A 21,768-nucleotide genomic window follows, 5' to 3' on the forward strand; every position below is an offset into this window, starting at 1 on the left:
ATGTTAAATGTAACTTTTACTAATATATTGTTACATGTTAGCAAACTCATGCTAGTCTTTTGGACGTACTTTTAAAATGTCATGTCAGTGCGTTAATTCGCCAGATAACTTTTGTAATGCGTGCGGTGATTACACAACTAAATTCCACACATAGTCTATAACGTCCCTATTAAAGAAAGCATATAAACTCTATTTTGGCTGTAAATTAGGTGATCAGGACAAGAAGTGGGCTCTTCATATATGTTTCATTAATTGTGTTTCACACCTCTGAAGCTGGGTAAAAATTAAATGTAAAGTATTACTGCCATTTGTTCGCTCTTCCGAGGGTGTGTAACGAGCCAACCGCTCATGTCAACTACTGCTATTTATGCATAACTCAAATTGAAAAACGGAAGGGGAAAGACAAAAAAAAAAAAAAAAAAAAAAAATGACTACCCGTCAGCCATTAGACCAGTTAGTCACAGTGGCGAAACACCTGTTCCTCCAGAAACTTGATTGTTAGAAGACGAACACACAGATCACTCAATGGAAACAGTCTGAACGAGGTCTGAATCAGAAATACGAATGCTCAGACCGCAGCATCTTATAATTCAAAGCCAATTAAACGATCTTACGTGATATAAATCTTTTGGGATTTAAGTTTAAATGAATGGAATTTACTGTAAAAATATACAACTATGTCTGTATTTCGCAAACAGTTTCGTAAGGCGAACAAAAAGAGCTTTCTTCATATTTTGGTATGGAAGATTCACTTACTACTACAGTGAAGTTGATGGATTACTTGATGCTCTTGGAAGAGACCATAAACCAGAGGAACAGCTTTTCATCAACTATTAGAAATTAAGTCTAAACGGTTTTCTACTTCATTGCAGAAATATACGTCCATCTATATGTTCCTCGACATTAAGACGGCCTTTGACAATCTGTCCACCCATGCATTATGTTGCCATACTGTGTAACTACTTCAAAATCTCTGGTCACATTCTAGTTCTCCTTCAGTCCAGGACACTATGCATCAGAAATCAGAACCATAATCACCGCATTCTCTGCTCCAGAGGGCTCCCCCAAGGGGACCTTCTCTTTCCGCATCTTTAGAACCCTTCCTAGCAAATCATGCTAATTTTTTCACTTACGCAGATGATATTAAGTTCTTCATCATCACAAAATGTAGTAGTAACTGTGAGCTCCAACCGACAGCTACAAGAACTGGAAAATTACCTTCGTGCGATTGGGCTCTCCATTAACAAAGAGAAAACTTCACACCTCTCTATCACCAAGAAGAAAAACACCAACGATGTGAACATCATTATAGCGAACTCCCCAATTAAAAAAGCCACCCAACATAAGGATTTGGGTGTCACCTGGGACAAAGACCTCAACTTCTTGCCTCACTTGAATGCCACTCGAATGAAAATATATTCGGCTTTATGGGCAAACAGGAGATCTCCAACTTCCATGACCCGCATATTATCATTAAATACATTCTTCGATGCATAATCCAAATTCCTTTGTATGCCTCGACTATATGGTCCTCATCACCCTCATCATACCAAGCCAGGTTCCTTTCCATGGAATACTGGGTTTTGAAATGGCTAAATAGGGCTACCTAGGAACCTTCTTATTCTTTCTCATCTTCTATCCGGAAAACTGAGCTCACCTGATATATGGGATAACATCGTCAGACAGGAGAAGATGCCAGACCAACACATCCTCATACAGACCGAAGCTGCGTAGCATGCCCTCCCTGGACAACGTGTTTCCACATAACTCCTTCCAAATATTGAATAGATTAGCCATAGACGTTGAAATGCTCTGCAAGGACAGATCTTCCATTCTTGCAGACATGTATGCCCTTGTCATGTTTTAGGTGGACTCTGAGAAGCCGCGCTATCCACGCTCTGTTGTATCTGTATGTACTTTCGTATGTTGTATCTTTATGTTTATATATCTTCACCAGAGGCTGTTTAAGGCCGTGTATTGTATCTGTGCTTTGTACACAATGAATTTGTATGTCATTTATATTTAATCTCTGTATGTAACTCGTGTCCTCTAGCTGCATAGCTGTAAAGGGACATTTCTTCGGAAATAAATTGATATTAATAATAATATATCAATCGGCCGTGCTCCCCACATGAAAAGATTCAATGAGGACGCTGACCTTCTCTTAAGAAAAGCACAGTATGATAAATTCAAGTGGGGTATCTGCAAAGATTTCAAGGATATCGGGGTACTTTGAGATCTACAATCTAGCTATACAAATTTTGCTTTTTGTGCGAATGAGGCAGTCGAGCCAAAACCATTCATTACGAAATTAAGGTCCCCCCCGCATGAATCTTATACTTGAAAAGTTGTTGTTGTTATTTGGTTTTTAGGAGCATTAGCAACTAAGGCCATATTGCTCCGGGAATATGCGGTAGTCATTTCCCGACCTTTCCGCATCCTCTGTATTTGGTGGTGACGGGCTCGAACCCCGGTCTAATCAACAAGCGTGTGCTACGCACTGCTGCTCCTTCCCACATGGCTACGGAGGAGCCCGCTTGAAAAGAAAAAAGTTATTTGTAAGCCACTAGGTGATCGAACAAATGTATTTTTGCCACTGCCTTCATATAAAGTTAGGTCTAATGAATAATTTAATAAAAGCTGTTGACAGGAATGTCGATGCCTTTCAATATTTAAAACATCAATATTTAAGGCATTAGTGATGCCAAAATCAGAGAGGGTGTATTCGTCGGTCCACAGATCAAAGTTACTGAAAGATGAACATTTTGAAAGTGTTAAATCCTTTAGAATTGGAAGCTTGAAAATTCTTCAAGAAATTGTCTCAGTGTTTTTTTTAAAACAGAGCAGATAACTATAAAATCTTGATTGAGAATTTATTGCAAGCCTACCAAAATGGCGGTAGCAGTATACCTATAAAAATACACTTTCTCCATTCTCACTTAGGTTTTGCAGAAATAACCTTGGTCATATTGGTGATGTCGAGGTGAACGTTTTTTTTAAGATAATGCTACCATTAAGAAATTGACACACTATTGCTGAACATTGATCGGAGAGAGCTCCTGATTATTACAAAAGAAAAAGCAAGCGAAAAAAAATATATTTAACTATATTTTTATGCCGGCTCTTGTAATATTTGTTAAAATTTCATTAATACTTCCAGTAAGCGCAACCTGTATTCTTCTGTAAATCCGTGGGCGCCAGGTAATATCTGATTTTAAATTTGGATTCAGGTCATAAAACGCTATGAGATGGCCCATATTTCAGGAGAGGGGAAGTCATAATCTTAAAAGTTGTTGCCCAGTGTAGGTTGCTTGCATATATCCGAATATTAATACGTGGTATTACTATATTAGTTTGGTATGTATTCAGTTACTTAATTGTGAAATAATACACAGTCCGATCTTATGAAAAAGCGATATGCATGTAAATTTAAAATGACTAAATAACGCCGCGAAATGATTGGTTTATTTTGCAGTGAGCAACGATTCCGTCTCTAATATTCATTTTATTCAAATCACTTGTATACCATTTCATTCGTTTTGTGATACTTCAGAGGAGAACCACAAGATTGGTTCTCTTGAAAGAGACCCAATTATTAGGTGTACTTAAATGAAATGATAGCAGTATGAGTGACAAAAATAAACTGTAGGTTTCCTTTAGGAACATAAGTTTCCTTTTAGTCTTCCCTATAAAGTCCAAATCAATGACAAAAAGCGTTAAAATTTTATGAAGATGATATAGCCGACCGGTCTAGCCGGGTGGGTAAAGTGCCTGCCTGGCAACCCAAAGGTTGCGTGTTCGAATCCCGCCTCGGGCTTGGATCAAAGTACTGCAAAAACCTTGGGAGGTGCATTGTGGCCACAGAAGCCGATGCGCCAACAACTACCAAAAAAAGGGAAAAAAAAGATGATGGTATAAATGAGATTTATGGAAGGGTGTTCAAAAATCAACGTCGGGGATATACGTGTAGCGATTATAAGCAAATGTGAGTCGTTCGTATGAAGTGTGGTTGCTCTTTAGTTTCGTAATCATGTGCTATTGACTCGACGAGTCACGCAAGCTGTGTGATTAAAACTATTTTAACAGCATAATGCAGTGCATCAGCTATATTACAGACTTTCAGTGTCCGAAAGGACTACGATAAGACCTGATGTTGACGAATAGCTCGTCATGATTATATGTTAAAGATAGTACTAGACATAAGACTTGGACGGAAATCTATTCCCGAACACGAAATAGAAAATATTACTGTGCTGAAAGAGAGAATGCCGTAACAAATGCGCAAGAACTAGCATCTGTTTTTTTTTTTTTTTTTTTTTAAGCCTGTATCATGCTTCAATTCAATCGCTTATTCTTGTTGGTAATGATAGTGTTTTTTTAGGCGCATCAATAATATATCTGTATTATATCTGTACAAGTGTGTGTTCATGGGTCGATTTGCATGTCGTGCTGGCTGAAAAACCCGGAATAACTCACTAGAAAACCCCTACTCTCTCCTCATGAGATCGGCTACATATTGTCTATGCAACAAATCTTACATTATTATGTAAGATTTGTTGCATAGACAAACGTTTCCCTAATTATCTGGAAATACGAATGGCATTTGCTTACAGAATTGAAAATTGACAACGGACGTCTATGAAAGATTTTGTAGACTAAGAAAACCAATTTCTAGAGGTATTAATGCCGTATTTGCAGACTTTGGTCAAAAGGCAGTCCTCTCATGATTTAGGAAATCTCACTGCAGAACTCTACCACAGCAATCTATGCGTAGAGTTCTGCAGTGAGATTCTTTCGTTTATGAAAAGGAACAACAGGAGAAACTGAACATAATATGCTCTGTACACGTTGCTGGGCAGGGCGCTCAAAGCTTGTGCTGAGGATTCAAACATGCAGATGCCATAAGCATATGGGAATACGTAGAACGGTAATGTCTAAATTTAACATTTGAAGTTGTTTGTTGATATCCAAAATTCAATCTCGTATGTGCAAAGTGAAATCTCAAGTCTCTATTGCTGTTTGGTACCAGTAGTATTGCCCAACTCCGTCATTCTAGCTCTCCAGCAGCATGAATTGCTTAAAATGACTGACTGTTTTTATGCAAGATGAAGTTCTTTTTCGCAGGATCTTTATTGTACAAATACTTTGGGAAAATTTCTCTAACAAGAGGATTATTAATTGCCGTGTCCGTACATACTGTCACCTCGGTCACCTGATTTGAAGCACTGAGACTTTGCTTCTGGGATTCTGAAGAATAGCGTATATTGGCAACGTGAACAGTGTATCTTTGAGACCTGAAAACAAGCAGTACGTACCATATTGCCAATATTCCACACAAATTGCTGTTAAAAATGCACATCACCTTTTATTTCATAAGCCGTCCATTAAAAATGCAGTTCTTCAGTTTAAGCATGTCCTGGACTATGAAGTATAATACACAGATCACTTATATTCTGTGTCTTCGGCTATTCTAAACCGTGACATTTGGCACTTTTTTTTTTAAATCTTTTATCTTTTTCTTTTGTATTATTCGAGTAAAAAATTATGTCCAGCAATTGCTTTTTGCTGTAGATGCGTCGGTTTGGAATATTTATATTGTTGGAAATTTATATCACTATTCATTTATATCGTTAGATCGAATTATTTATTTCTATCATTAGATCGAATTATTTATTTATATCGTTAGATCGAATTATTTATTTATATCGTTGGTGATTTTTAGCGAGTGTCGTACTTTGCAAAATTCATTGGTTCTCCTCAGTCTCTGTTTAAGTTATCTGACATTAAGCATCATTAGCACTAGAAAAAACTCACTAGTATAGAGACAAAACGTCATGCTTCTAGCTGGGAAGTCTTGCTGCCTCTTTTGTGTTGATTTTTTTTTTATGATGTCCTGCTAACACCTGTTTTTTTTTTTTTTTTTTGGCAAGCCAAAATGCAGCGAACTTGCCAACTTTCGTATACTGTAATAATTTACGTCCATCAAAAAATCACTATTATAAGGAAATTCAATTCTACCATTTTCAAAAGTTGAATGAAACCGCTCTTTATTTCCTTAAGTGGGGAAGAGCGATTTAATTAAATTATTTCCCTCTATCATGGTTATAGAAGATTAGGTCTGTCATCCGACTCTGAAAACTGGGTCCTTCAGTGTCACCCCTAGTTTATTTATTTTTCACAGCTCCGGTTTATTGGTGGATGTACTAGGAGCTAGTTTTATACCTTGAGCAGTTAGTGTTAATGCAACATATACTCCAGGAACTCCAGAACTGGCATATGCGACTGATTAGCTGAACTAGTTAAGTGACGAGTAGTAACAGTCAGAGAAGATTGTAAATCTTTCCTATTATGATTATGGCCTCTATTCATAAGTTTACATAACCTGACTCTAAGTGGTATATATGCAAGGTGATTTACTTATATACAATACTTTGATATTCTTCGTAACCCTAGATAATAAAAAGGAAAATACTATTTCAACAATACGTCTGCTCCATTCAAAGGAAAATCTTTCATTATGTTTTTTTAACTGCTTACCACAATTATTCTGTTGATGATGGGAAAATATTGCAATTTTTTTTACGTTGCTCTTTAAAACCATGAAATAAGATGTTTTAATAATGCGGAGTTATTTAATGTCGCAAGCTGTCTCGTATTTGTTCTAGTTTTGAGTATTTTATTATTGAAACTCCACTGAGAGTAACAAAGCCTAAGTCGGTTTATTTCGAACATGAAATCTGAACTTGGCAAAACTGGAATCTCTGATCATTAAACCCAGAATATCAGTATGTGGTTCTTAGAAATTAATTATTAGAGATTTATTATTTCAGAAAGAGTTCAAGTGAATTACATACGATTTAAACTTAAAAATACAAAAGTTTGTTGTAGCTAGTCATAAGTTAATATTTAAAATATATTTTAATTCATGAACTGGTCTTTTTGAGTTAGCACGCATTGCCGCCTCAGAGTGAAACAACTTGAAATATAGCGAAATCGAATTTATTTCCAATGAAGCTTAGTGGGAAAATAAAATATTAGATTGTTTCGTAGTCGGTCGGTTCATAATCCTGACTTCCAATATTGGACACTTGAAGCATCAATGTGTAGATATCTCTGGCTCTCTCCTGTCACTGGTTATTTTAACTCAGTTCCGTTTTATTTTGTACGATTTTCTAAGAGCTTCCATCAAAGCTACAGCTGAGTGGAACCGGTAGAAAATAACAAGAGGAAGCACAATACGACTAATTAATGACCACGTGGCTTTTCCATAAAAGTGTAGCTGTAATTGGTTGGCTACATGGTTTTGTGCAGTGAAAGACTCAATTAGCCACAGAATCAGATTAGAGAATACTAGAAATATGACTACCTCTCTCCCAGGTCGGGTTTTGCTGATCTCATTTGCCGGTCCACACCGTTTCTTTGATACTTGATGGATGAAAAGGGATTGAACGCATGTTTGAATCACCATAAAACTTCCATCCATGAACAAAGCAAGGTTTTCGTTTTGATATATATGCACTCCTCCAACAATCATACTACACATGCCGTATGAATAAACAGCAAGCATCCCCACCCTTTGTAGAAGGTTGTGTAATCGTTGTCGTCTACTTGTTTTTGACCTCATTTGTCGTATTTGGATTAAACCAAGTAACGCAGCTAATCCAGATAATCCAAATATTGAGCTTCTCACTGCCACAATTGCGTAGAACATGTCGTCCAGAAAGTCCTTATCATTAGACAAAACAAAAAACAGGATGAGAACAATTACTCCCGCCAAGAGAATCAGTAAACCAAGAAACAGTCCTCTAGAAGACCCCTGACAGTCAAGACCATGCCGTTTTGTATCCTCCCCATATTGAGATTTAGAAGACGTCTGCTTGTGTTTATTACGTCGAACATGCAGATTAGCCCAAACGACATAGATAATTCCTGCAGCTGCTAGGCAGTACTGGATAATGAAGGGATACATGTAAGGCATAGCCTTTTTCCATATGTTTCCTATGGTAGAGTTCTTAAGACACGCGTTAAGAAAGATAAAGCCCTCTGTCTTTTCTTCTTCAAGATGTTTCCAAAAGCATTGATTAGCAACTGAAATATCAAAATATTACACATCAAAATCTAAATTGTGAAGTGGAAGATAATATAGATTTATCAAATGCTTATAATAAGCAATTGAAATGAAATCGCCATTCATGCATGGAATTTAACTGCATTGAAAAGAAATTTTAATTGTGAGCGATCCTTTGCAGTACATGTTTAAACAGGCAAACTCGATCATAGATAGCGATTTACATTTAACTGCAGTAAAATGTACAAATAATTTTAGTATGACGATTAGTAAATAAATAAAGTTGATTTTAATTTTGAACAACATACGACTATTCGTTATATTGTTATTACTACTTGCCCACAAATTTCCAGAATAAATTCCATGTAACTTCCCCACTTATCGATATCTACAATGCGTTGATTTCTGACTGCAAATCGGAATTACCCACAACGAGACCTTCCGCATTTTCCCTAAATAGGGGAGGTGTTGTTCTTGGTAAGATCCCAATGTAGAGTGCTATTATTCTTTCTGTTCCTGCTGCTCTCTATTTCTTCATTTTTCTGCATAGGGATTTCAATTTTTGTGCACATGCCGCCAAGATATTTTACCTCATGATTCAACAAAAGTCTCTCAGGTCTCTATGGGTGCAACTTCTTTTATCAAATTCTTCGAACTATTGGGTTGGATTTTAACAGCATAGCCAGCCCAGAGCTGTTTTTCATGGTATTTGGCGCCAGACATGCCGGTATGATTTCGGATACTGCCACTCTACTGGAGTTGTCACGTACAATTATGTCTCAGGTATATCGAGATTGAACCAATAACCGTATAACATCCAGCCAGTGGCAATCCTGTGATCGGGAACAGCTCATTGATGACGCAGGCCAATGGAGATTGACAAGTCCTGTGTACTGTAGCAAAAACACTACAGTCAGTCAAATAATAAACAACCCTACGAGAATAGGTAACCAAAGCTGCATTTCAGAACGCTAAACTCGTAATATCACCTGATTCCACACCTGTCAGCAAAAAAAAAAAAAAACATTTGCTACAGTAATTTTAATAATCGAATTTCCTGTGCGTATATACTGTCCTCCCATTAATATCTGGACACGCCTCTGTTGATAAGTTGGACATATCAGACCCAACCAGTACGTATCAGACAACTATGAATATGCTTATAGGCCTCGAGGAGACTTTAGTACAGTTGTGAATGCAAGATGCTGCGATCGACGGATTTAACAGACTTCTATCGCGGAATGATAATAGAATGCCACATAAGCAATCAGTCTGTGCGTGACATTTCAATGGGACTGATGATCCCTAGGTCGACGATTGGTGATGTGAACTGCAACTGGAAGCGTACTGGTGCTGAAACCATTACGGAAACTACCCGGAAACCTCAGAATCCGATGGAACGTGACAGGAGATACTTTGCAAAGAATCGTCTACTCGGAACTCAGGTCGACGTTGTCGCAGCGCGCGCACCCACACACACACACACACAGGCCCTCACTGAGACGATAGGTTGGGACACATCTCAGCGCAACCATAATGCGCAGGATGCTGCATAATGTGGGTTATCATTTGTTATCATAATTTGTGATAATAATTTGTTATTACAGTTGTGCAGCCGTCCACAAACCACTAATAACCCCGACTAATACCAGACTCCGTTTACTTTGTGTAAGGCCTGTGCTTAGACTATAGACCAATAGAAAGCTGTGTTTTGGAGTGACGAGTCACAGTAAATGGTCTACCAGCCTGACGATTGTGCCTAGTTATGGTGGATGCCCATAGAAAGTTGCTTTCCGGAGTGTATAGCCTCGAAAATGAAATTTGGTGGAGGCAGCGTAATGGTTTGAGCCCTGTTTTTCATGGTTTGGCCTGGGACCATTGGTTTTTCTCTCTTTCCCTTTTTTTCTGGACAATAATGCGTTACATACGATGTGGGCGCACGCGAGAAAGACCTATGCCTGTATCAGCAGGACAACACTCCACGTCATACTGCTCGTGTTGTGACGGATGGTTGGACGACATGAGGGTCGAAAAGTTGGACAGGCCAGCCCAAAGCTCTGACCTCAATCTTATAGGAACCTCTGGGATGAATTGGTTCGTCGGTGTGTGCATGAAGAGAGAAATAGAGATTGGCTGGTCGTCCCTTTAGACATTTGCAAAAAAATTTCAACCTTTATGGCAAATTCTTGTTTTCAATAAAGGCCAAATGGTTCATCACACGTTATTTGTAGATATGCAGGTGTCCGGATATTAATGGTAGGACAGTGTAGAAGAAGGCTGGCCAATATGGGATTTCTAGTAGATTCACGATGGGATTTCTCATTTCGTGTAGATAGAGTGGACTACCACATGTTTACCTTTGCCTTCTCATCCCTTGCCCTCTTGGCATCATGAATAACACATCGTTACTATTTAAAACTAAATGAATTTTTTATTCATTTCGATGCTATACTGCCTTGCAATTTTATTAGGACCATGAGCTATTGACGTGTTGGATTGCCTTTGACCTCACTCACCGCTCCGTCACGATGCGACATAGTAGAAAAGTGTTGATATAAGGAATATTGGACCATTCATGTAATAAAATTGTCCTAAATTACCGGAGTAAAGTGGCTGGTGGATCATATCGACGAATACGCCTTTACAGTTTATCCCCAAATGCCCAATGGGATAAGGATCCGAGGATTGTGCTCACCAGCATAGATGCTTGAAGTCATCCTCGTGGTCCTCAATTTATCTAAAGAATTAACTCAAGCAGACCTTTTACTTTCGACATTCCACACTATTTTTCGAACTTCTTTCTAGAGAGCTTCATCATCCGCATTGCAGTACCACTAATCTTTGATCATACATTGACTTATGTATACCACTTCATCTTTTTAGAAGACAGCTAGTTGATGTATGCTACAAATATTCTTTGATCTCAGGAACTACATTAGGTATTTGTGCATCCTTTTGTTTTCGTTGTATTAGTTAAAATTATTTATAACTTCCTCAAAATTTTGTTGCATTTTTCATCATGTCTTTTTGTTATCTCCCACTTTGTTTTAATGTAAATATAGTGTTATGAGACGTAGTGTTTATGATGATAGTTGTACGCGTTTACCTGTACCTTTATGATTAGTACTGGTAATTTGTTTTTTGTTATCATACATTTTGTTGGGGCAACCGTAATGTGTTATTCAATAATCATTAAATAAATAATCCGATTATGAAACATTAAGGTGTTTTGCAATGGTATTTATACTCTGAACTCGGCATAATAGTGTTTATGCTCTGAACTCTGTATACAAAGGTTTTAAAATCATTCCATTTTACATACATACTTCGAGATAAGTGTGTAAGTAGTTGTAAAACACGATTGACTATATGAAATAACTGAACTTGGGCAACTTACAGTAAACTTTGTGTTCACCCTTGTTGTTTAGAGAATGGACTGTGATATTAAATTTCCTATTTTGGTCTGTGGCATTTTCAAAGTGGTGAACAGCATCCAACCAATCCTTGGCGCATTCCCACAGTAGGAGTCGAACCCACACTGCAATATTTGTGGCAAACAAATGCATCAAAGCAATATGGCGGAACCATCCCAATGAACGCACTATTTCCTGAAATGATAAAAAAATAAATAAACTGTATCTCCTCTTTCCTGCATTTTTCCTTAATATATATAAACATAATAACACTTATTTAAGAAATAAGAATTTCTCAGTTACCTGGCCTGCAAATTGAATCTTGTCTGGTCTGGAAATCACTACTGGATGTGAGAATGACCAGCAATGCTGACGCCGGTTAGACGCAATGAATATGCAGTACGAGACAGTATGTCTCGGTCTCTATTCATCAAATGAATAGAGACAATGCCACAAGCATTTATCCGATGAATCGGTAATATTCAGTTGTGGCAAAACCCGATGGAAGGTTGAAAAAGGAGAAGAAAAGGGGAAGGCAATAGGTACAACATCAGAACAGACAATGATGCTAACGTCAATCATGCAGCAGATATATGAAAGCACATGATCAACATCACATAGTATGAAGGTATATCCAAGTAGGTTGCTAAATGCAAGCTAATCTGTTGAGAAAACAAAGTCTGGATGTCGAAGGCTACTGTATATTTTATATGTGTTTTTATACATTTTAACATATTTTACTACGTATATGACGCTTGTAATTGTACAGAGTATTATAGTTTTTATCTCATATGTTATTTGTACAAGTACAAACGCGTTTTAAAATTTTAATTGTACAGTATTTGCATTCGATTTTATTTATACACGTAATATAAATCAATCAGTATTATTAAAAAGTTTTTAAAAGCAGTTTGGTCAGTGTAGAACAGAATTAATATGTGTGAACTATTCCTTATCTTGTTTATTATAAAATGCAGCTGTATCTAAAAATTTCAGTTTAACACCAAGCACTATTTCAGTGCTATATTGATTTAATACCGCTCTGATGTTAGTTTATGTAATTTTTATATCTCGATGACATTTTAAATGTTTCATCTAAAGCACCTCGACTTACCTGGGCATTCATGAAAAGAAAATGCATCTGCAGAAAAGTGAAGAGGCCTTGAAGAACGGGTTGAGCCAGATTTAACTGATCTATACAGTGTTCATGCATGGTAAAGAGAGATGCTATCTCCAGCCCTGTTGGTATCAAGGTACCCAAGCCAAACACTGAAATTACATAAGAAATTTGTTAGTTTATGAATGAAAATGAAACTTGCTTAAAAGGTTTGTATTAATTCAAAGTAAAGTGCGCGTTATTCTTCGGTAATCATTACACATTTAAATTGGTAAAATCTTTGCTGCTCTAAATTAGTAAAAACATAGTAAATTTTTTGCATGTATTATTTGAGCAGTTTCTTGGCCAATCTGGGATATTCTACCACCGACGAAACGTCAACTGGGACCCCATTCCAGAATATAAAATACTTGTAGATCAGACGCATACCTTTGGATTGTTCTTGTACTTTGCAATTTGCCCACCCTACTCTTTCTGATTCGTGTGACTGTCTTCCCGTAACCACAGTATCCAGCATCAGTGAATTTTTACCAAAGTGCCCTTTTTTTTTAGATAATTCCGTGGACAGTTTCTAGTAAAAATGTAATCCCCCCCCCCCCTCCAACACACACTATTTCAAATCAGTCCGAACACGTGCCGCTACCACTTGGCATTCATTGACTCAACTCCAGACTCACAGAACTAACTTTTTCTCTTCCTCGTTTACTCCTTGTACTTCTGAACTCATTCACATGTATTTCCGTAAATTTTGTTACTACAGAAATTTGAATCTAATATCAACACGTATTTTCGGTCTTCTCGGTCTTCAACCCACGCACGGCACTAAGTACTATGGGTCCTAATACCCTTCATTTTTGCGGTTTTCATTAAAAAAAAAAAAAAAGCTATGGTGGCTTGTGTAAACTGCACTTCAAAATTTGACCACCCGGTCTCGCTATGACCAATTATCCGAATTCCCTAAGCATCTAGCTGACAGCAAGACATCGACGTCGTCCTAGCATTTTAGAGACTGGTGGAATTTAGAGGAAATTTAGAGGAATTTAGAAAAAGGAATTTAGATAAATTCCTGACAATTAACATTTCTCTTCTGACTGGAGGTGGACATTCAACAAGTGACACAATTGCTGTAGCAGCTTCTTAAGAATGTTTATATCTCTCCTGGAGATTACAAAGCGTTCTCAAACACCCAGTCATTTTTATATAGCATCATGCTACCGCATGCAAATTTTTTTCCGAATACATCCGCTTCTGACGGTCGCAATTCCGTGTATAACGCTATATGACATAAACTGTGCAACTTCTACTCGTTTTAGTGGAGTTAATACTGACTCAGAGTTAATTAATGACATTGCTTTGAATAACTAATTGAAATGTTCTTGTTTATACTCCGGCATGGTCAGTGGAGTTTACCGTAAATCATCAACACAAACATTAATCGTACTTAGCAGTCACGGGCTTGAACTCCGGTCCCCTCAAAGAGTGTGTGCTACTGCACTCATGCTCCTGACCACTCGGCTACGTCAGGCCTAAAATATTGTTGTTTATACTCTAGCACGACCACCAGGTCAGTGGAGTTACAATAAATCAGCAATACAAATGTTAATCGTATTTAACAGTCACAGGCTTGAATCCCGGCCCACTCAAAGAGCGCGTGCTACCGACGCTCATGACTCGGCTACGTCAGCCTTTCCATGACTACTATAACTTATGGTTACTACTCTATCCAATAGGGATGCGCAGAAGCACCACACCTGCTTTGTACTGCTATATTTCACAATAAGCTGGTAAATCGTATTTGAACCTTTGCTGTTTTCTCACTTTATACTAACGTGAATGTGAACATAGTACTTCAACATTTAAAATTGTTTACCTTTTCAAAGAGACACTCCTCGTTCTTGAACAGACCTCACATTGGATATATTAAGTTGAAATTTCTACTTCAAACAAAATACGTTACTTTCAAGAATCTTATTTTTTCACAGATATTCGTCCTTTCTGTTAAAATGGGCATTGGCACGTTCCTCGCAGAAATTTTACTTGGCTTGTGTAAAAGCACACATTTCGTAACCAAGTAGACAGACAAATCCATCTCCCACTCCCGGACGTTAAACTCTCTGTCCATTACATCTATCATGTACTAATCACAGGAGGTTCTCAACAAATAAATACCTTCTTTAATGAATTTAATACATTCCACTATAAGCTAAAATTCACTCAAGAATTTTGAGGAGATAATAAATTCGATTTTTTCTCTTTGTCTTTTTAAAGTACAAGACGAAACAATTACATAAAGAAAAACATAAAAGTAATTACAGCTCAGTCCTCCAAATACGGCAGCCTTGTCAGACCTTAGAATTTTCCAGATTTTGAGTGGTCAGTCATTGAAATAAAAATTTAAAAAACCAAACATGTTACATATACATCTCCTCCCTCTATTTCTCTTTCATCTATCTCTCTCACTGCTCTCGCTGATAGCACAGTGATCATAATCACCATTCTCCCACACCGGGTGGAAAAGGCCTGACTTCGAATTCCATCAATGAGGGGAGTAATTTTTATGGGCCTTTTTCACAACATGGATGAGTTAGTCGGTCTCGGGCGAAAGTTGCATGTTTTCTCTCTCCCATCCCCCCCCCCGGATGTTCTGGTTTTTTGTCCAGCAAAGCGACAGAAGAATTATAGACATAATATACTGAAGCCCCATAGTCTTAGTTGCTTTGGTTCTTAACACACACACACACACACCTAAGACAAGTGGTCGAACGCGAGAGCACAAAAGTACGCAGACTTTGAGTGAACGTGATTTAAGCTTTAAGCCCGCCTGACTTGTACTTAATAATACTTAATATGCTTATCTGTCTTTATTTTGTGAACTCCTCTGACCTTATGTGGTCGTCCGGAGTATAAACAGAAAATTTATATATTTGTGTACGTGTGTGCACATACACAAATACTGTGTATAAAATTTGTTTGTTTGTGTCATTATTCCGTGAAAGGAAATACTGCATCTGTATTCCTACCAGTCTGACTGTTTTACAGTAAAGCATTAACCCTTTTCTAATACTGTACTTAGTTTTAATATTTTCTTTATTTATCTTTAATGATTTGTATGGATTTTCTGAACTATTATGAGAGTTACATTTTTATTGATCACTTTCTCGAAGAAACAGTGGTGTTCAAACTATATGATTTTATATTGCTTGATTTTCATATTTTCTTTCTGTCCACCGTCACCTTTTTATATACACATTTCTGACCTGCATCAGTAAACAACGCCGAACAGTTGAATTCCTCTTCCGTCATCGGCCTCAGGTGATGAGAGTGCATTTCTCAAAACTTTCTAGTCCGAATTATCGAAGTACGTTTATCTTTCTTTCATCCTTCGCCTTTGACAACCAGTATGTACACATATTTGATTATGATTTAACCAAATGAATCATTCTCTTTTAAATGTAATTTTTTTTTGTCCATGACTGAAATGCAACACATATACTCGTAAAGGTGAATTTTCGGATTTCATAAAAAAAAGAGTTTATTAAATTATAATTATCAATTCAAATGAAAAATTGTGTTTTACACCACAAATTACATATTTATTCTTTCGTAATGAGTCGGTTCCTCCTACCTAAAGCACCAATCCTCAGATAGATGCTGGTGTCTATGCTGAATAGCGTTAACCTGCTGCGGTTGTAGGTACTGTCTTCTTCGTCTTCATCTCGAGATGACGAAAACTTATCAGCTAGCACGTTAATATAGGCTCCAACTAGACAGACAATGGCAATGCCCACCAAGTATGTGAAAAGATAACCCTGAAACGAGACAAGTTTTATGTGTAAAACCAGTCGAAAAAATATGATTACATTTTTTCATTAAACATTTTTAAACGGCATGTTCTGCTAACCCATATCACATTGTAATATCTCGATCATTAAATTGCTAGATCTTGTGCGAGGGAATCTTTTATTAATAGCAGTGGATCACGGAACTTATAAGTGCTCAAGAAAATTAGGACCCTTATAGTTAAAGAATGAATAACGCAAATATTTCAAATTATAATTAAAATATAAAATGTAAATAAAACTTTTATACTAAAACAAAAATAATTTGGAATTCATTTCAAAAAATTTACATTTTTAAAATATTTCAATACATTTTAAAAAGATGCATAGCGTTATTCCGTGCAATTAAAAAATTCTCTTGGCACGAAAATAATGTAAATTTTGGAAAATTAAATATAATTTTCCAAAATTATATTAATTAATCTACTGAATAAATGAAGGCTTTCGTTGTTAATGACCTGTACAGATTTTGTTGAGAAAACCAAATATTTTATCTTTTCTGTTTACTAGGAAATCATGTCCTAATTCTGTCCTATCTCAGAACTAATTTCAAGAAAAATTAGTTCTGAGATAGGACAGAATTAGTGAATAGAACTAGTAGTACTATTAGTAGTGAAAAATGATGGAAGAAACCGAGATTATGACGCATTAACCCCAAAAAAAAAAAAAAAATCACCTGTCCACTCCTTCCAATAGTTAGTTTGTAAAGTTCTTCCTTGACTTTATTCAAACTACCCACTTCCAGAACAACAGATGGAAGCTTGTTCCAACAATCAACCATCCGTCTTCAATTTGAATTTATGTCCCTAATATTTGTAGTCTGAGCAAGAAGAAGAAGAATCCCATCAACATTGAGCTTGCTCAATCCTTTCAACGCCTTAAACACCTCAATCAGATACCTCGCAGGTGGCTGGTTTCTAGGTGCTGCAATTTTCAGAATGAAGCCTTTCTTTGTAAAACCACACTTTTGTTCCCCTCACTAACCTCGTTGCCTGTCTCTGAACCATTTCTTCCAGCAGATCTACATCCTTCCTAAAATGTAATAAATATAAGACCTGTATGCAGTACTCAGGATGCTGCCTAACCATTGACTTGTACAATGGGATAATCACCGCTTGTTCTTGCTAGCAAAATTTCTGTATATCATTGACAAAACTGCATGAGATGTCTTGGCAATCTGTTTGCACTGCTCCCAGATCTTCATATCTGACTGCACATTACCACCAGGTCTTTTTCGTTTTCCACTACCCTGAGTAGATACATTAATCTAGGATTACTGCTACCCATGTACAGTACTTTGCATCTATCAATGTCAAACTTAAGCTGCCACTTCTCAGTTCAGCTGACTAATTTTTCTAGATCTTGTTGCAGTAGCTTACCTTGAGCACTGTCATTAACCACCCTGCCAACCTTTGTATCATATGCAGATTTAGACATTAAGCCTGATACTGTCATCAGTATTGTTAATAAGTTTAGAAAACAGCAATAGGCCCAGCAGTGAACCCTGGGGACTGAACTATTAATATTAGTCATTAGGCTTCTGCGTCGCCTGATAATTTATGTGCATCCCATGCATTTTTCTTCTCTGCCACGAATCTCATGAGTTCGTCTGATATCCATTTAGGTCTAAGCCTTGAACAGTATTTCTTAGTTGGTATGAAAAGCTTAGTAACTTTTTTGATTACTTTCCTAAATGATTCCCATTTTGAATTTTCTGTTGGTAACTTCCTCAGTTGGCCCCGCTACATAGAATTTAAAAACTGTCTGAAACCTCTGTGGTGACCCTTACGGAAGCAAAAGGCCTTTCCTTTACCTTTGACAGTAGTTTAATAAATAAGTCTTTAAAGAAGTCCCACATCAGCAAGCTGTGATAACTGACGCCTGTTCGGTCTTTTACCTGTATATTCTTAATGTATGAAAAATCGCTACTACTAATGAAAAAAAAATCAAGGGTGTTTTAGCTCTGTCATGCCGCTGTAGAAAACAGTCATCTAATAAATTCACAAAAGTCTCGCTAGTGTGTGACCAACCCGCAGATTCCCATCAATCTCTGGAAAGGTAAAATTCCCATTTTAAGACAGATTTATTGGCCCACTTTATTTCTCTGTATAGTTTTTGTCATACTCATGACAGTCATTAGACTTATTCTCCTTCTTTCATTTTTGTTTTACCAGTGCTTATGTCGCACCAGACTGACTCAACATTGCACTGCCCACCCCTGTCGACTGGATGCACTGACTTAGATTTATTATGCTCCTTAATTAAGAGCATAACTCCGCCCCCCTGTCCTTTATGTATACATTGTACATGTACGCCCAAATTAAAGTTCTGCACCCCGTATGTCTGAATGACAATACTTCTTGATATCCCTACAGTGTTTGCATTTGAACTTAATCGATGCTTCAAATTCATCTGATTTATTTACTATTCTCCTAGCATTAGTGTACATGCAAGTATGTGTGCACCTGTTCTTACTCTTGTCTACCTTAGCAGTTACCCTGAGTTACCTAATAGTGTAAGCGTATACTCATTTAACAAAATAGTGTTATGAGTCCTAAACAAATACAGATATCAAATTATGCAAGAAACAAGGTATTAAGACAAATACTTACGTGAAAATACAAAAGGGGAATTGGACCGTGAAGAACTTCCGTAAATATTAAGATGGCGGTTATAACGATAAGGAGTTGTGCGTAGAGGCCACTGAGTGCATGTATTGTCTCTCCTATTCCAGAGCTGTAAATAAACAAGAAAACATCGTAGCTTACTCATATTTTGGGTCTAAATTACATAGCATTGGAGATGGGAAAAATCATTTCAAATTCTAACATTATGGTTTATGGCATCTGAGTTATATGCTCAATTGGAAATATAAGGTTTGTTCAGGGTAATGGAAAATGAGAAAGATCTGGGAATTGTGCAGTCAGACATGAAGTTCTTTGAGCAATGCAGAAAGGCTGCAAGGACAGATCATGGAGTTTTGGCAATGATAAACAAAAATTTTTCTAGCAGGGATAAGGAGGAGGTCAGGCCACATCTTGAATACTGTGGAGGCCTCATTTTAGTAAGAATGTGGAGCTGTTGGAACGAGTACAAAGAATTGCAACGAGATTTGTGAGCGGAACAAAGGGGGTGCTCTTACCAAAAAAACATCGTAGCTTACTCATATTTTGGGACTAAATTACATAGCATTAAGTTCTGAAAATTGTAGCTTCTGGAGACTAGGCACCTGCGAACTGATCTGATTGAGGTGTTTATGGCTTTTAATGGATTGTTCCTCTTGCTCAGACCGCACAAATGAGAGTTCCTTTAGCAAACGGGTAGGTGATTGTTGGAACAGACTTCCATCCGTAGTTGTGGAAGTTGATAGCTATAGTTTAAACAAATTCAAGGAAGAAGTAAACAAAACTATTGGAGAGAATGAGTAGGTGACAGGGAAGATGTCGTGTTTTGGTTTTTTTTTTATTTCTGATGCTGTATAAGCTTGCTTTCTTGCATCATTTGCCACTGGTACTGCTAACGTACAGCCTGTTATGACATAAAATGTGTTCTTCAGTAGATTGAAACAAACTTTAGGAATTTATTACTCGAAGCTTTAGTACTATGTATATATTTACTCTATGTATCTGCCACCACTATTAATTTTTTTGCGAATGTTCTTTTGAAAACATAAACGCGCCTTCATTTGTGATTTAATGAGGGGTCTTGATTTTGAAGGCAACTTTTGCCTTCAAAATCAAGACCTCTCATTCATAAAATTCAAACTATTTAGGAAGATGCTTCTTGGGGTATCGAAATAAAAAAAAATCCATGGGATCAGGCCCATTGAATAAGGAGGCTGAGGTATAATTGTCCACCATAAGTATATTTCGTGGATTGTGTAGTATGCTGTTTTCATTATTATAGAATTTCTTTCAACATTGACGTCCTTTGCAGGCCTTCTCTTGAAATTCGTTCCAGACATTTCCCTCCTGAAACTCCTCCAAACATTTATTCTCATTCTTTTTAAGAATTTTTTGAAATTATGTAAAATTACACAATACCTTTCTTCTTTACTGGTATCGTTTTTCTTTAATAAATCCACAAAAATCAACGCCTTTCTGTTCCAAATGTAGACCGTGAGTTTCTAAGTTGATCTTGAAAATTTTAACCCACTAGAGAGGTAGCATACTTATGAACTATCATTTAGCATAAGGGCCATAAGAAAACACGTTTCAGTATACTTGGGGAAGGACGTTACGTAGTTTTTATCCATTAAGAATTATTAATATGTATAATTAACCACTCTTTTACCACGTGGAGTTTTTAATATATATTTTATTAAGCATAGCCTAAACTAATATATACAGTAGTGTGACGTTTCGGGTATATTTCCCATACCCATCGTCAGACCGTGCTGTTTGGGAATAGAGATAAAATTAAAAAGGTGAAGGTTTCTAATTAATTTACATTGAGCAGTTCTAAATTACAATCATAATTTTTTAACAAAGGATCAGTTATAAGATGTATTAACAATTGGTCATTTCTAATTTTCAATAATAATGCCAGTGAGTAGATAAATAATTCTAAGTTATAATAACAAATTGAGCATCTCTAAAATTACAGTTACGACATAATCATAGAGATGCTCAATTTGTTATTATAGCTTAGAATTATTTATCTACTCACTGGCATTATTATTGAAAATTAGAAATGACCAATTGTTAATACATCTTATAACTGATCCTTTGTTTAAAAAATTGACTGTAATTTAGAACTGCTCAATGTAAATCTAATTAGTAACCTTCACCTTTTTAATTTTATCTCTATTCCCAAACAGCACGGTCTGATGATGGGTAAGGGGAAGATACCCGAAACGTCACACTATTATATATATTAGTTTAGGCTATGCTTAATAAAATACTGTATATATTAAAAACTCCACGTGGTAAAAGAGTGGTTAATTATACATATTAATAAAATAGGTTTCATTTTCTGTTATTCCTGTATCGGGCAGTTATTTAAATCGTCAAGGACATCTTGGTAAATCTCTTTACTGCTCTTTATTTTTCTTAGTGACTGGTGCGATCATTTTTTGCGGCTTCATTTTCTCTGACAATACTTGCAATAAACTCGTTGCATTCCCTTTTGAACAACTGAATTTATGAATATGGTTATTTGTTGTTAATTATGGTTACTTGTTGATAAGCTTGATTCGGTTTGAATTTGAACCGAAGCAACTAAGAATATTATGCACCAGTACATCATGCCTGAAATTGCGTGCATTATGTTATCGGTTTGCTTATTTTGAAGAATGAAGAAATCCACTTCACCGGAGAAGAGACTATTTTT

General features: G+C 36.7%; 1 protein-coding gene across 2 annotated transcripts in view; it reads right to left on the minus strand.

Annotated features, from left to right (window-relative positions):
• The window catches only part of LOC150090750 (proton channel OtopLc-like), a 104,760-nt gene that overhangs the window by 8,177 nt on the left and 74,815 nt on the right, over nt 1–21,768 (minus strand). The window contains exons 3-7 of one of the 2 annotated variants that reach the window (XM_090372409.1): nt 19,050–19,173; nt 16,224–16,407; nt 12,596–12,750; nt 11,466–11,676; nt 5,956–8,088 (exon numbers count right to left, since the gene is read on the minus strand). In XM_090372409.1, coding sequence (XP_090228535.1) covers nt 7,145–8,088; nt 11,466–11,676; nt 12,596–12,750; nt 16,224–16,407; nt 19,050–19,173 — 1,618 coding nt within the window. In that variant the 3' untranslated portion in view covers nt 5,956–7,144. Of the gene's footprint in view, nt 1–5,955; nt 8,089–11,465; nt 11,677–12,595; nt 12,751–16,223; nt 16,408–19,049; nt 19,174–21,768 lie in introns of those variants that run through there. The other variant, XM_090372410.1, reaches the window with a different exon arrangement.

The sequence above is a fragment of the Mastigoproctus giganteus genome, chromosome 1, assembly GCF_048544385.1.
Source record: "Mastigoproctus giganteus isolate SK-2022 chromosome 1, ASM4854438v1, whole genome shotgun sequence".
Taxonomy (NCBI): Eukaryota; Metazoa; Arthropoda; class Arachnida; order Uropygi; family Thelyphonidae; genus Mastigoproctus; species Mastigoproctus giganteus.